At 36.7% G+C, this 12,363-nt stretch overlaps 1 protein-coding gene across 1 annotated transcript in view; it reads left to right on the forward strand.

The window, feature by feature from the left end:
- Positions 1-11,992, forward strand: part of LOC145689139 (dynein axonemal heavy chain 5-like) — a 53,133-nt gene extending 41,141 nt beyond the window's left edge. The window contains exons 6-10 of the mRNA XM_081763271.1: positions 2,396-2,556; positions 4,572-4,697; positions 6,514-6,678; positions 10,889-10,996; positions 11,858-11,992. Coding sequence (XP_081619397.1) covers positions 2,396-2,556; positions 4,572-4,697; positions 6,514-6,678; positions 10,889-10,996; positions 11,858-11,992 — 695 coding nt within the window. The remainder of the gene's footprint in view (positions 1-2,395; positions 2,557-4,571; positions 4,698-6,513; positions 6,679-10,888; positions 10,997-11,857) is intronic.
- Positions 11,993-12,363: the final 371 nt, after the last annotated feature.

The following is a 12,363-nucleotide window of genomic DNA, read 5'->3' on the forward strand; positions in this document are numbered from 1 at the left end:
AAGAAGAAAGAAACCCATAAGGCGATACCGTCACTAGAGAATCCCAAATCCGTGTAGCACTGTTACGCTAAGAGATATTTTTAGATAAATTAAGTATTCTTTTCTAGACATTACTAGCAGGCTGAAAGAGGTGGCATCTCTTGCCTTATTGGAGGTAACCATTACCCTGTATATACAAGGTGTTTCAAAACAACACCTAACAGAAAGATAAAACAAAAAGTATAGACCAACCTGGATGCACAAATGCTTTCTGTCGTAGTTATAGGCTGCCGAAAACATGAAAAACTGAACTTTAAAGGTCCATAACTTCAAAACTATGGGACCTATCACAGTCGGGCCAAGACTTCACTTAGGAACTAATATGTGTACTATCCAAATATATATATATTTCAGAATCCTAAGGTACTCACGCAACAATTTTTATAGAGAGGGTTTGGCTATGGGCATATAATCTGAAGTGCTTACCAACTACCTCTATAAAAATTGTTGCGGAAGTACCGCAGGATTTTGAAACATGCATATTTGTATAGAAGTTCCTAAATGAAGTTTTGAGCCGACTATGGTAGGTCCTATAGTTTCAGAACTATAGATCTTTAAAGTTCATTTTTTCATGTTTTCGGCAGCCCATAACTCCGAAAGGAAGCATTTGTGCACCTAGGTTGACCTATACTTTTTGTCTTATTGTGGTGTTAGGAATCACCTCCCAAATATTGTTGGTGTTGTTTTCAAACACCCTGTATATAAATGTACAATTGCTACATCATGTAGCTGCGCTTTTGGCTAATCCAATGTTTTCTTTCAGTTTCTGATGGAGATAGGCTATTACATGACTATTGTAAGTGGCTAATTCAAAATTTTATTTTTTCAGATCGCTGACGTTGGTGTGTATGCATAATTTAATGTTATTATATGCACATAAATAGGTATGTAGAGTACGTGTATTACTTAATTTATTTTTTTAGTTGTATTGCTGAATGAGAAATTGATAAATCATGGCAAATAAAAAATATTCAGTTATCACTAATTAGACAGTATAGTGTATTCTGATTTTGCGTCTCGGTTAAGTGGCGTTAAAGATGATGATTTAAGAACATGTTTGTCACAAAACATTCAAATTAAGTATTGTAACATGGAGAAACAAGCAATAATTTTACACGATCGAAGTTAACTTACATAAAAAACTTGAAAATTCGAGCAAGTCAACATTCACTATCAAGACAAAGAAAACAAACTAATATCTATAGAAATCCTGCCTAACCATGTTCTATTGTTATTCGGTAGGGCTAGATCCGGAGATCTAGGAGGCCAGGAAAGGAGGCGTTTACCGAATAAAGCACAATAGGTTATACTGACGATAAGGGAACGCATGTAATTCTGCTAGAAGAGTCGTAGTGTCGGATACGTAGGACAGAATTGATAACATCACAAATGTGCGACACACTAGTAATTCTCCTTTGAATGAAGATCAGAGGCAAGTTGAATGTGTGCCTAATTGACTCATCAGAATACTCGGTATGGATTCTGTATAGTGAGTGCGAACATTTGCTGTTTTTATCTGCTCACCTGTATGCCTACGGACATTCACACAGCCAATCACTTTGTCCGAGTGAGACAAGACTTTAATCACTGAATATCACTGCCCTCCATTTGCCTGGCCACTGCAGTCACTGACGACACCACCGAAGACGTTCTCGGGGATAAGTAGGTGTCAGGAGTAATAGGGCAATAGGAACCCGAGAACGTATATTTGCCTCTACCAATCGATTGTTTAGTGTAGAGAACGTATACTTGCCTCTAGCAATCGATTGTTTAGTGTACCAACATTATAATATGAGAGATATAGTAGCTCTGATTGCATTGCTCATCGCATTCTTGAGCAATCCTTTTCTTCAGGAGCTTCTCGTTACGTAAGGAGGAAGACTGGGGTCCATGCGTGCTGTGGAAATCCTCTGCTCCTTACTGTGTACACCACCGATGGGCAACTGATACGTCAGAATACACATAAGCGGTAATTCTGCGTAACGCTGTATTGTCCGCTCAAACTACTAACAGTATCCCCTCTACAAACCGTAAGATCAGCCTTTGCTTTACAGTGGCCGGTATGCTAGGACCTTCAAGCTAAGATTAGCATACCCTGTTCAGATATACAGTATATTCTGTGAAAGGAGTTTCTATCGAATCAAACAGTATGTGTGGGTTCTCTTTAATACGATTGCATCAGTATATTTATGTAAAGGAAGTAGTAATATGAGCTCTGAAGCAGGTGTCAGCCATCCATTTTATCCGAACTTTCTATTATTCATGGTACACTGCATTCTATGAACAATACAAATAAATTGTCTGTATGATGTTGATTATACGTACTCTTACTGTTTCCATTTCTACTTAATTCCAGTATGTGAAGATGTCTGCAATGAACAAAATTTATTTGACGATGGCCAAGAGCTTCTGACACATATTCACTCTTCTGACGACATCAAAGAGATGACGAAAGATGCAGAGAATTTGGCTCTTTTGGAACAAAGAGTTCGACTTTGGATGAAACGGATTCAAGAGGTAGGAATCAAACCTTTATTATTAATTTTATTTATTTCTATATTCTCCTGTTTAACCAGATAATAGGTTGAGCGAAAGTATAACATGTATTAAATTTGAGATGCCCAAACAATGAAGAATGCTCTATTAAAAATAGTTCAGGTTTGGAGACAATATTACCGTTCCGGTAGGAAATGAATATCTGTATAAGGATAACTCAAACGTTATTAAAAATTTACATCCTAGTATTATTTTAGGGAAGAATTTTCTTCTTTTTTCTCATATGAACATATAGCTATTTTGATTTTTGCATTACTATTTGCACTGTAACACTGGTGTTGATAAATACAATTTAAATATCAGAATGAAACAATACAGATCGAAGAAAATATGAGAACCACCATACACATTTTCTCTTTTCCATTTTTTGTGTCACACATTTAATTAAAAATAATGCCATTTTGTAGAATTATTAAGGAAATATTCCTTTATGAAACATAAACAAAATTATTCTAATCGTTTTCGAGGAACTCATCCGAACAAGTTTCATTCCTATCAGTAAACTTCTCTTTTATGATTGTCTTTGAAGATAGAAATGGGTTATGCCAAAAGTTCAAATTGTTAATGAAATATTTATTTGTTAAGAACGAATTAAGTTGTTAGAGTCGTTACCTTGAATCAGTAAACTGGCATTATACATATTCAGGCCGGCCCTAGGCAATTTTTGCCGCTCCGTGTAATGAAATCATTTGCCGCCCCCCCCCCCTTCTCCAGAAAGAACAAATTTTAAAAGCCATGATTTTAAGTATGCTACTGTACATCATCCTGAACAACGAAGGGGAGGAAAAGTGCACTCGCACTCAGGAAGGCCTAAATGTTACAAATACAATCTCGTTGTATCTGTTTATCTCTTTTAAATAATAATCCATTACATTTGTGAAAGGTAAAGCAAACACAGCTGCAGAGGAAAGCTGGTAATCCTTTTTTATAGAATTCAATATCGACCTTTAATCTCCCAATATATCAGTGGAACTAGCACCTTTATCTTTATTTCTTGATTTTCCTTCTACATCTGTTAAAAACAATTTAAAAAGCTTGTTTTCACCTTAAATGATAAGAAACTTATTTATGACAAAAGGCAAGACTAGTTTTCAATCAAAACTGTGATAACAAACTTAATTTTAACAAATGTTTGGCACTGTTCGAGAATTAAGTTCTTGTATTTAACAATAATCAAGCAATTCGTGCTGGGATTTGTTTGACCATTTGCTTTAGCACTGTCAATGTGACCTTAAACTAATACACTCTAAACATGGATTATGAATTAGTATTCAAATAGAATATCAGCTTAGTAAATGTAACTTCCATCATCATCAAGTCTGTTTCCAACAAGAAATATTTATTTTAAATAATATGGTTATGACAGATTTTGCCGCCCTCGAAACTTTTCGCCTCGTGCAAAAGCACGTATTGCACATATAGTAGGGTTGGCCCTGTGCATATTTAAGAAAGAATATATGATGATATGTAGGATTGTTAATGAAATTTAAACAAAATCGTTGGAGAAAAATTCATTTTTTCTAGTTAAGTTCCTTACAAATTAATAATGTCATCGTAGGATTATAATTAGTAAGATATTTGTTAGTTGGATAGAAAATTTGATTGGAGCCACCTATACTGATTCAAATAAAAGCTGCTTGATTGTACTTAATGAGTCACCAGTTTTAGTAATTGTAACAAAGATCCAATACTGTCATTTATAGACTGAACTAAATAACTCTTCACCTCTGGTGCATGGGGTCCCGGGTTCAAACCCTGCTCCCACCAAGTGAATTTTGTGATGGACAAACACCGGTGCGTGGGTTTCGTCGGGGTTCTTCCGTTTCCTCCCACTTTCTTCATTCCACCATTTCATTCATTTCTCATCATCACCGTCTCCTTTAGCCTAGCCGGCATAACCGTGGGACGTAAAACTTGAAGATTTCATTTCACTTATAAATAACTCTTGTCATGTTGCTCATTCCCTTCTTTTTCAGGTTTTGAAAGAAACAGAACAAATACGTCGTGAAAGCAATGCCAGTGGACCTCAGGACGAGTTGGAATACTGGAAAAAGAGAGGTGCTCAGTTTTCCCAAATAGTATCGAACCTCCAAACTCACGAGGTACCGTATTGTTTAGGTTTTGTCTGCAATACTTACTTCCATTATTATTATTATTATTATTATTATTATTATTATTATTATTATTATTATTATTATTATTATTATTATTATTATTATTTGAGGAAAATGTTATACATATTGTGTCATACTGCTATTTTCAGGATAAGATTTAATTGATATAAAGACCTCATTACATTTGACGTAAAGAATACAGAAAGGAATAGGCAGGTCTACTTTCACAAAATGTTGTCAATCTAAAGAAAAAATGTTTAAAGTTTGTTTCTCATCTTAATAACATACCTCAATAATCTCAATGTAGTTCACTAAGCTATCAACTATTGGACTATCATCTTCATATTTATGGTGACTAAAACTATTTAGAAAGTAAATTTTTAAAGTAAAAATTTAGCAACTTTTCGTCATTCGGGCAATATTTAGTGAATACTAAACAGGGAAGGGAATACCTCAAGGATCGCTCTTTGGGCCTCTTATCAATGATTAACCTGAAAAGTCAAATATTAAAAATATCATCATACACAGATAGCATGAAACTTTTCAGAATACTGAATAATGAGTATGATTGTTATTTGTTATACAAAAATTTAGAGTTACAATAAAGTACTGATGCAAAATATGTATTAAAGATAAACTGAGAAACAAACTAATATAAGACGTTCACCGACGATTTAATGTCAGCGAATGTAATGTTAATGGAATAAAATAAACAAAGAACAAAATTAAAGATTCGGTATTATATATATATAAAATTTTGCTGATCCATTTTCGTAACGTACCTCACAAACACCCTTCATATACTTTCAGCAATCGTATAGCTACTGGAGCAAGTTCAAAGTTGTACTGAATCAACGTCGAGGGTTAACTGATGGTGGAGACAGGAGTGTTCGGTTCGTGAACAGAGTTGCCAATCTTATTACTTTTCTAACACACCTGATATTATTAATAATAAGTATCTGCTTTGGGCAGATTTTATTTTTATCACAGTATTACAAGCGGTGATAATGTTTAGAAAGAAATGCAAGCAAGAGGCTAGCACTCACCATAAAAAACAAAGCATTTTCTAAGTAGCGCTTTCGGAAGATCCTTCTTCCATCTTCAGCTTAGATCCAATTCGAAAAGAATTTAAAACATGAGGAAGAAATGTGGATAGGTAAAAAATTGTCAAAAGGAATTAAAATATTTGATGTACAAGTCTTCTGTCAAAAATGAACACATACAAATGGTCGCTTACTCGTCACTGTTCAGTGTTTTTTCGCTACCTTCCAGACGGCAGAATTATATAGTAAAACGATTGCTCCAAATAACATTTATTTCTCCTTTATCTAAATTCACTGTACATTTCTCTTTATGAATGTAATAAGATTCTTAATTTTACGTTTAGTTGCTTTTTTCGCTTTGTCTATCAAACGTGAATCCGCAAACATATGGTTATAGTCTTTAAGATGCGCTGTCAACCTGGATAACTGTTACATGCTACGAGATTGCGATGTGCGAATGTGCTCAGTTATTCTAGTACGAATATTTCTGTTTGTTTGACCAATATGTATTTTGTCATACTGACATTTAACCCGATAAACGCCGCTACTTTGTTGAGGATCGGTAAAATGTGCTTTAAAATTTCTGTATTTTTCTATAGATTTAGGAGGAACTTCTGAAACTTTGATGTTGGGTTTTTGCAGTATCTTCGTACTTTTTACCGAAAAATTAATTGATAATAACAAAGATTTTATTTTTGTTTAAAGTATATTATTATATAGTACTTACTGTACGTTGTTTTACCAATATTATTTATTTTCAGGCTCAAATGACATTATTGGCTCTTCACGTTTGTCATTCAAAGCTTCTGAAGGAATGGAAGGAAACCGATCGGAAAATAACATTTTGCTATAACGAAGCCAGAGATAACGCCAAGTTTATTCAGGCTATGGAGAAATGCTGTCACTCTCTTTACTTACACGATCCGGTAAGTTATGCTGTTGAAATATTAGAAAAATATATTTCAACATTATTCTCCTCTAGTGGTTTAACGAATGTTGATATTTCAATATTATTCTCCTCTGGTGGTTTAATGAATGTTGATATTTCAATGTGATTCTTCTCTGGTAGCTTAACGAATGTTGATATTTCAATGTGATTCCCCTCTGGTGGCTTAACGAATGTTGAAATTTCAATATGATTCTCCTCTGGTAGCGTAACGAATGTTGATATTTCAATATGATTCTCCTCTAGTGGCTTAACGAATGTTTAGAAAAAAAAGCCCTCATAAATCTTCCTGAAAATGTAAAAAGTCTGAAGAAATAATTGAATTTTTCCTGCTGACGTGATTTTAGTAAGACTTCTCGGGCTATCAGTTAGGTGAATGTATTGAAATTCGATGTTTCGAATGCAGACATCGCATTCATTTTCAGGGATTGTAAGGAAGAGGCCGGAGACGTGAGCATGTGTATATATAGTGACTGGTATACGGACAAAATCTCGCGGCCGAAACATCGCCGCCCAAAATCTCGCCGGCCAAAACCTCGCGGGACAAAATCTCGCCGGGCTAAAACCTCGCGTGGCCAAAACCTCGCCGCCCAAAACCTCGCGGGACAAAATCTCGCCGGGCCAAAACCTCGCGTGGCCAAAACCTCGCCGCCCAAAACCTCGCGGGACAAAACCTCGCCGCCCAAAACCTCGCCGCGAATGAAACTTTTCTTTAAAATTTACTCAATGTGTTTCCTAATATGCAATTCCACATTACAAATAATAATAATAATAATAATAATAATAATAATAATAATAACAACAATAACAATAATATACAAAACATCGTGTGCGTGGGCTTTCTCGGGTTATTCCCGTTTCCTTCCACTTTCTTTATTCGATCATTTCCTTCATCCTGGTCATCTACGTCTCCTTTAACCTATAGGACATAATCAAGGGACGTCGTAAAAACTCAAATATTGTTTTATATTTTCATAAATATTATTAGATTTTTGTTAAAATTTTAAGTTTTTGGATGTTCGAAAGTTCACAAAACTAACCTCGTTAGTTGTCATTACTTTCCTTATGCAGACTTTCTTTCCCTATAACCAGTTTAAAAACATCCTGTCGCCCTACCTTCACATTGAAATCCTCTAATACAGAAATAGAATTTTCATATGGTATCGCGGGACTTGGTCAAATACCCGTGATACTTCTTCTGAAACAGCGTCTTTTATACCGTCATCCTTATCATCTGTTGGAACATTTACATTTTGGTCAGGCGAGATTTTGGGTATGGCGATATTTTGGGGTGCGAGGTTTTGGCCCGGCGAGATTTTGACCCGCGAGGTTTTGGGTGGCGAGGTTTTGGCCAGGCGAAGTTTCGGCCCCGCGACGTTTTGGGCGGCGAGGTTTTGGCCAGGCGGGGTTTTGGCCCAGCGAGATTTTGTCCCGCGAGGTTTTGGGTGGCAAGGTTTTGGCCAGACGAGGTTTCGGCCTGGCGAGATTTTATGCCGCGAGGTTTTGGCCAGGCGAGGTTTTGGCCAGGCGAGGTTTTGGTCCGCGAGGTTGTCGCCGCGGGGTTCTGGCCGCGAGGTTTTGTACCCAAACCATAGTGACTATTTAGGAGCAGAGCTATGAATGGGGGTTTGTGATTGGCTTAGGAAAGTGTTGGTTTCTAATTGGCTGAGGGATGCTGGCTCCTGACTGGCTATTGTTGTGGCTACGAGAAATTGTTTTGTTGAGTGTCTGTTTTTGTTCCTGAAAAGGGCCGACCAGATAGGGTTGACTTGACGGCAAAGCATAGCCTAGAGGTTGGACCACAATTAATTTTACAAATACCACCATAGTGCAGCACTTTTTTGGACAGAGCAACAAAGAAAGCCATAGCTATCACACGGGCAAGAAACAGTCTTAATAGAGACAATGGATTTTATCTCAACCCTATCTGGTCGACCCTTCTCAGAAACAAAATCAGACATTCAACAAAATCATTTCTCGTAGCCACAACAATAACCAATCAGAAGCCAGCATTTCCTTCAGCCACTCACAAGCCCGCATTCATAGCTCTGCCCCTAAGTAGTGACTATACATACATGCTCACTTCTTTGACCTCTTCATTACAACCCCTAAAAATGAATGCGATGTCTGCATTCGAAATGTCGGATGTCAATACCTTCACCTGATAGCCCGAAAAAACTTACTAATATGTGAAAAGTTGTGTTATACTTAATACGTTCACTGCTGTGAGGAGAGTGAAGTATCATAAGTTTAGTCTCATACTGATCTGAAGAACCGTTGCTCATATTATTAAAATACTAGTTGAATATACCCATGCTTCGCACGGGGGCTGTATTTGGAAGTCAACGCCTGTGGGAGTATCACCATTGATCTCAGCGACCACGAAAACTATGGATTTGATACTAATATCGGTCATTTTGGGCTATTTTTTACATGTCTCGGTATCCCTCCCCCCCGCTGACTCCCGGCCCGCATGCAATTGTAACTAAATTTGCAAGTCATCGCTAATGGAAGTGTCACCATTGATTTCAGCGACCGCGAAAACTATGGATTTAACACTAATATCGGTCATTTTTGATTACTTTTATATGTCTCGGTATCTCACCCCTCCCCCTCCTTCGGTGACCTCCGACCCGGAGCCAAATAGCGTGAATTTGGAAGTTAATGCGATCGGAGTTTCACCATTGATTTCATATTCGTGAAAATAATAAGTTTACATGGTGGGAAATTCTGTGCCAAAACACCAATAAAATGTAAACAACTTCTTCAATTTATTTCTTCGATGGAAGAATGGGGGAAGCAAATGAAGTACACTATTATCGGATTAAATGTTATAGTTATCAAATGTAAAATGGGAGTTACTGTTAGACATTAAATCCGAACGAATACAACTTATGCAACTGTGTACTTTTCAGTTTCGAGGAAAGACAGCAATGAATATCTGTGTTTTTATCTCATTATTTTTATGCTAGTGTCAATTACCCTCTTCGCTGGTTAAAATAAGAAAAATTAGTAATATGTTGCGTTAATCGGGACTTAGGATTTAGATTTCTGGGCTTTCGGCATCTAAGGCGATTTAGCCCTTTACAATTTGAGGGATGACGTCCCTCGGCGAGCACACAATCCGGGGAAAGAGAAGGAAGAAAGGATTGGGGAAGGAAGGAAGCGGCCTGGGACCTATAAGTTAGGTACCACCCCGGCATTTGTCTGGTGTGAATGAGGAAAATCTCATTCAGAATGACTGGCCTAAAAAAAGCGTGTTACACGTTTTCGACCGAGTGGCCCCACCGGGAATCGAACCCGAAACCGCTCGCATCGGTTCCGTTAGTCAGTCACCTTTTAGAATTACTGATGCGCTCTCTGATATTGGTCATTTCCGATCATTTTTATATATCTCCCATCCCCCTTCCTCATGTTGTGGTTCTGAATTTGGATTTAAAAGGCATCGGAGTGTCTTAGCAACCCGAAAACTACGGATTCGGCACTAATATTGAGTATTTTCAATGATTCTAAATATCTCTCCCAAGCCCTTCCTCAATGCTGCGGGGCTGAATTTGGATTTAAACGGCAGCCTGTCATCACAGCGACTCGCAAAACTACTGATTCGACACTGATAATCGTCATTTTGATCATTTTTTTATATCTCTCCCTCCTAAGGGCGCCTATCAGGGGGCAAGGTGGGGCGCTCGCTTCCCCTAAAGGAAATTGTACTTCGGAACATCGAAAACCCAATAGAATTTTTAGAATAGTTACAGCAAAATTTGAAACTATATTTGAAATGTCGCTTTTTCTTGCCTCCTTGGAAACCACAACATGGGCGCCCTTGCCCCTCCCCCCCACAAGTTGCGGAGCTGAATTTAGATGTAAACGGGATCAGAAGTTTCACTGTTCAACTCAGCGATCCCGAAAACAGTAGATTCGACACTAATATCGGTCAGTTTTGATCATTTTTAGATTTTCCCCCTAAGTTGCACCGTCAAAATGATATGACAAAATTCTTCCCAGGTCCGAATCTCATCTATGTTGAAAATTTGATCGAGATTGGTAGGGTGGTTCAAAAGATTAAGAGTCACAAACATAGTCACTTTTAATAAGATCTTACAATATTGATTGATATTTGTTAAAATTAAAACTTTTCGCTAGAAAAAGTAGCCATTGTATTATTCTAATATTTTCTAATTATTTTATAGGTAAAAATGCAAGATTCCATTTTAAGTCTTCTACAGACAGTGCGATTGATTCATAGTGTTTCACAATTTTATAATACTTCAGAAAGAACATCTTCTCTTATGGTGAAGGTAAGTAAATCCAATGAAAGCTGTAGAGATCCAGAGAAGTAGAGAACCAGATAAAGTATTGTATTCTATTTGTTCAGTTCGGTGCTTTTTTTTCCCAATTGTTTTAGATTTAAGTATCCAGTTTCAGTACTCTGACGCACATGTCCTCCCATCGGGAGTCGAACCCGGATCTTCAGCATCACAATAGATACTATCGTGCACTTGAACACGAAGGGAAATCGTAATTTTTACTGATAGTTGTACTGAAGGTACCTCACCATATTACTTTACACATTTCAAAATCTTTCCTTTTATTATTATTATTATTATTATTATTATTATTATTATTATTATTATTATTATTATTATTATTATTATTATTATTATTATTATTATTATTCCTTCTCCTTTCCCTCTTCTTTTACTTTAAGCCATAAAAATGCATCAACTTATACAAATCTTCCTATGTAAAAATCTGAAATATTGGGTTACCAGTATAATTGAAAAGTTCAGAGGTTTGATTTTTTTTTTTTTTTTTAATTAAACTGTTTGTAATTGAATTCCAATTCTTATCGAGATTATCTTTGTCTAAGTTTAATGTTGGGTATTTTGTTCTAATGTAATGTGACTCGGACACATTTCTTTCTATTGATGAAGACGTTTTCTTAATAACTTTGACTCCTTAAAATTGTTTTTCTTTATACTTGGACGTTTCAAGCAAGATAGAAATAGCGAAATCGGAATTTTTGCGTCTCTTACATGTTCTTTTTAATCTTAACAACATGGGCCAAATAGTTTCTCCCTGATGACAAACATTAATTACAAGAAAATAGACTGATAGAAGCATGTGGTTTTGAAACATGGCTTGTATGGTACTTCAAGATTGTGCCACAGCCTATAATGCCATCTACTGTAGCTAATCGCAACGCGAAAGTCAGTTGTTTAAAAATGGCGCCACGAACATTCAGGAGAGGGTATGGACAGCAGCCACCAGATGTTAAGAGCATAAAGGAATGATGCGACAAGTTTAATGCAACAGGAAATGTTTTATAACGTGATAGAAGCGGTAGACCGAGTGTTTGTGAGGAACGTGTGGAAGTTGTTCGTATTGCTTTAACCCGAAGCCCATGAAAATCCTTGCGTTGCGCATCACGTAAACTAGACATCCTGAAGCCACTGTGTTAAAAATTTTACACAAGTTCTACGCATAATAAGGTGCAGATTGTTTATGCGTTAACACAAGAAGACGCGCAATTTTCGCATGTGACATCGCATGGATATCTTGAGGGCAACTAATGGAGCATATGTGAAAATTTTCTAAATCAGGTGAAAAGAAAGGAAAAGAAAGGACTTTTTGAGTTCTTCTATTATTTTTCGCAAACTGCATG

The sequence above is a fragment of the Thermobia domestica genome, chromosome 7 (assembly GCF_964235325.1).
Source record: "Thermobia domestica chromosome 7, izTheDome1.hap1.1, whole genome shotgun sequence".
In the NCBI taxonomy this organism is placed as follows: domain Eukaryota; kingdom Metazoa; phylum Arthropoda; class Insecta; order Zygentoma; family Lepismatidae; genus Thermobia; species Thermobia domestica.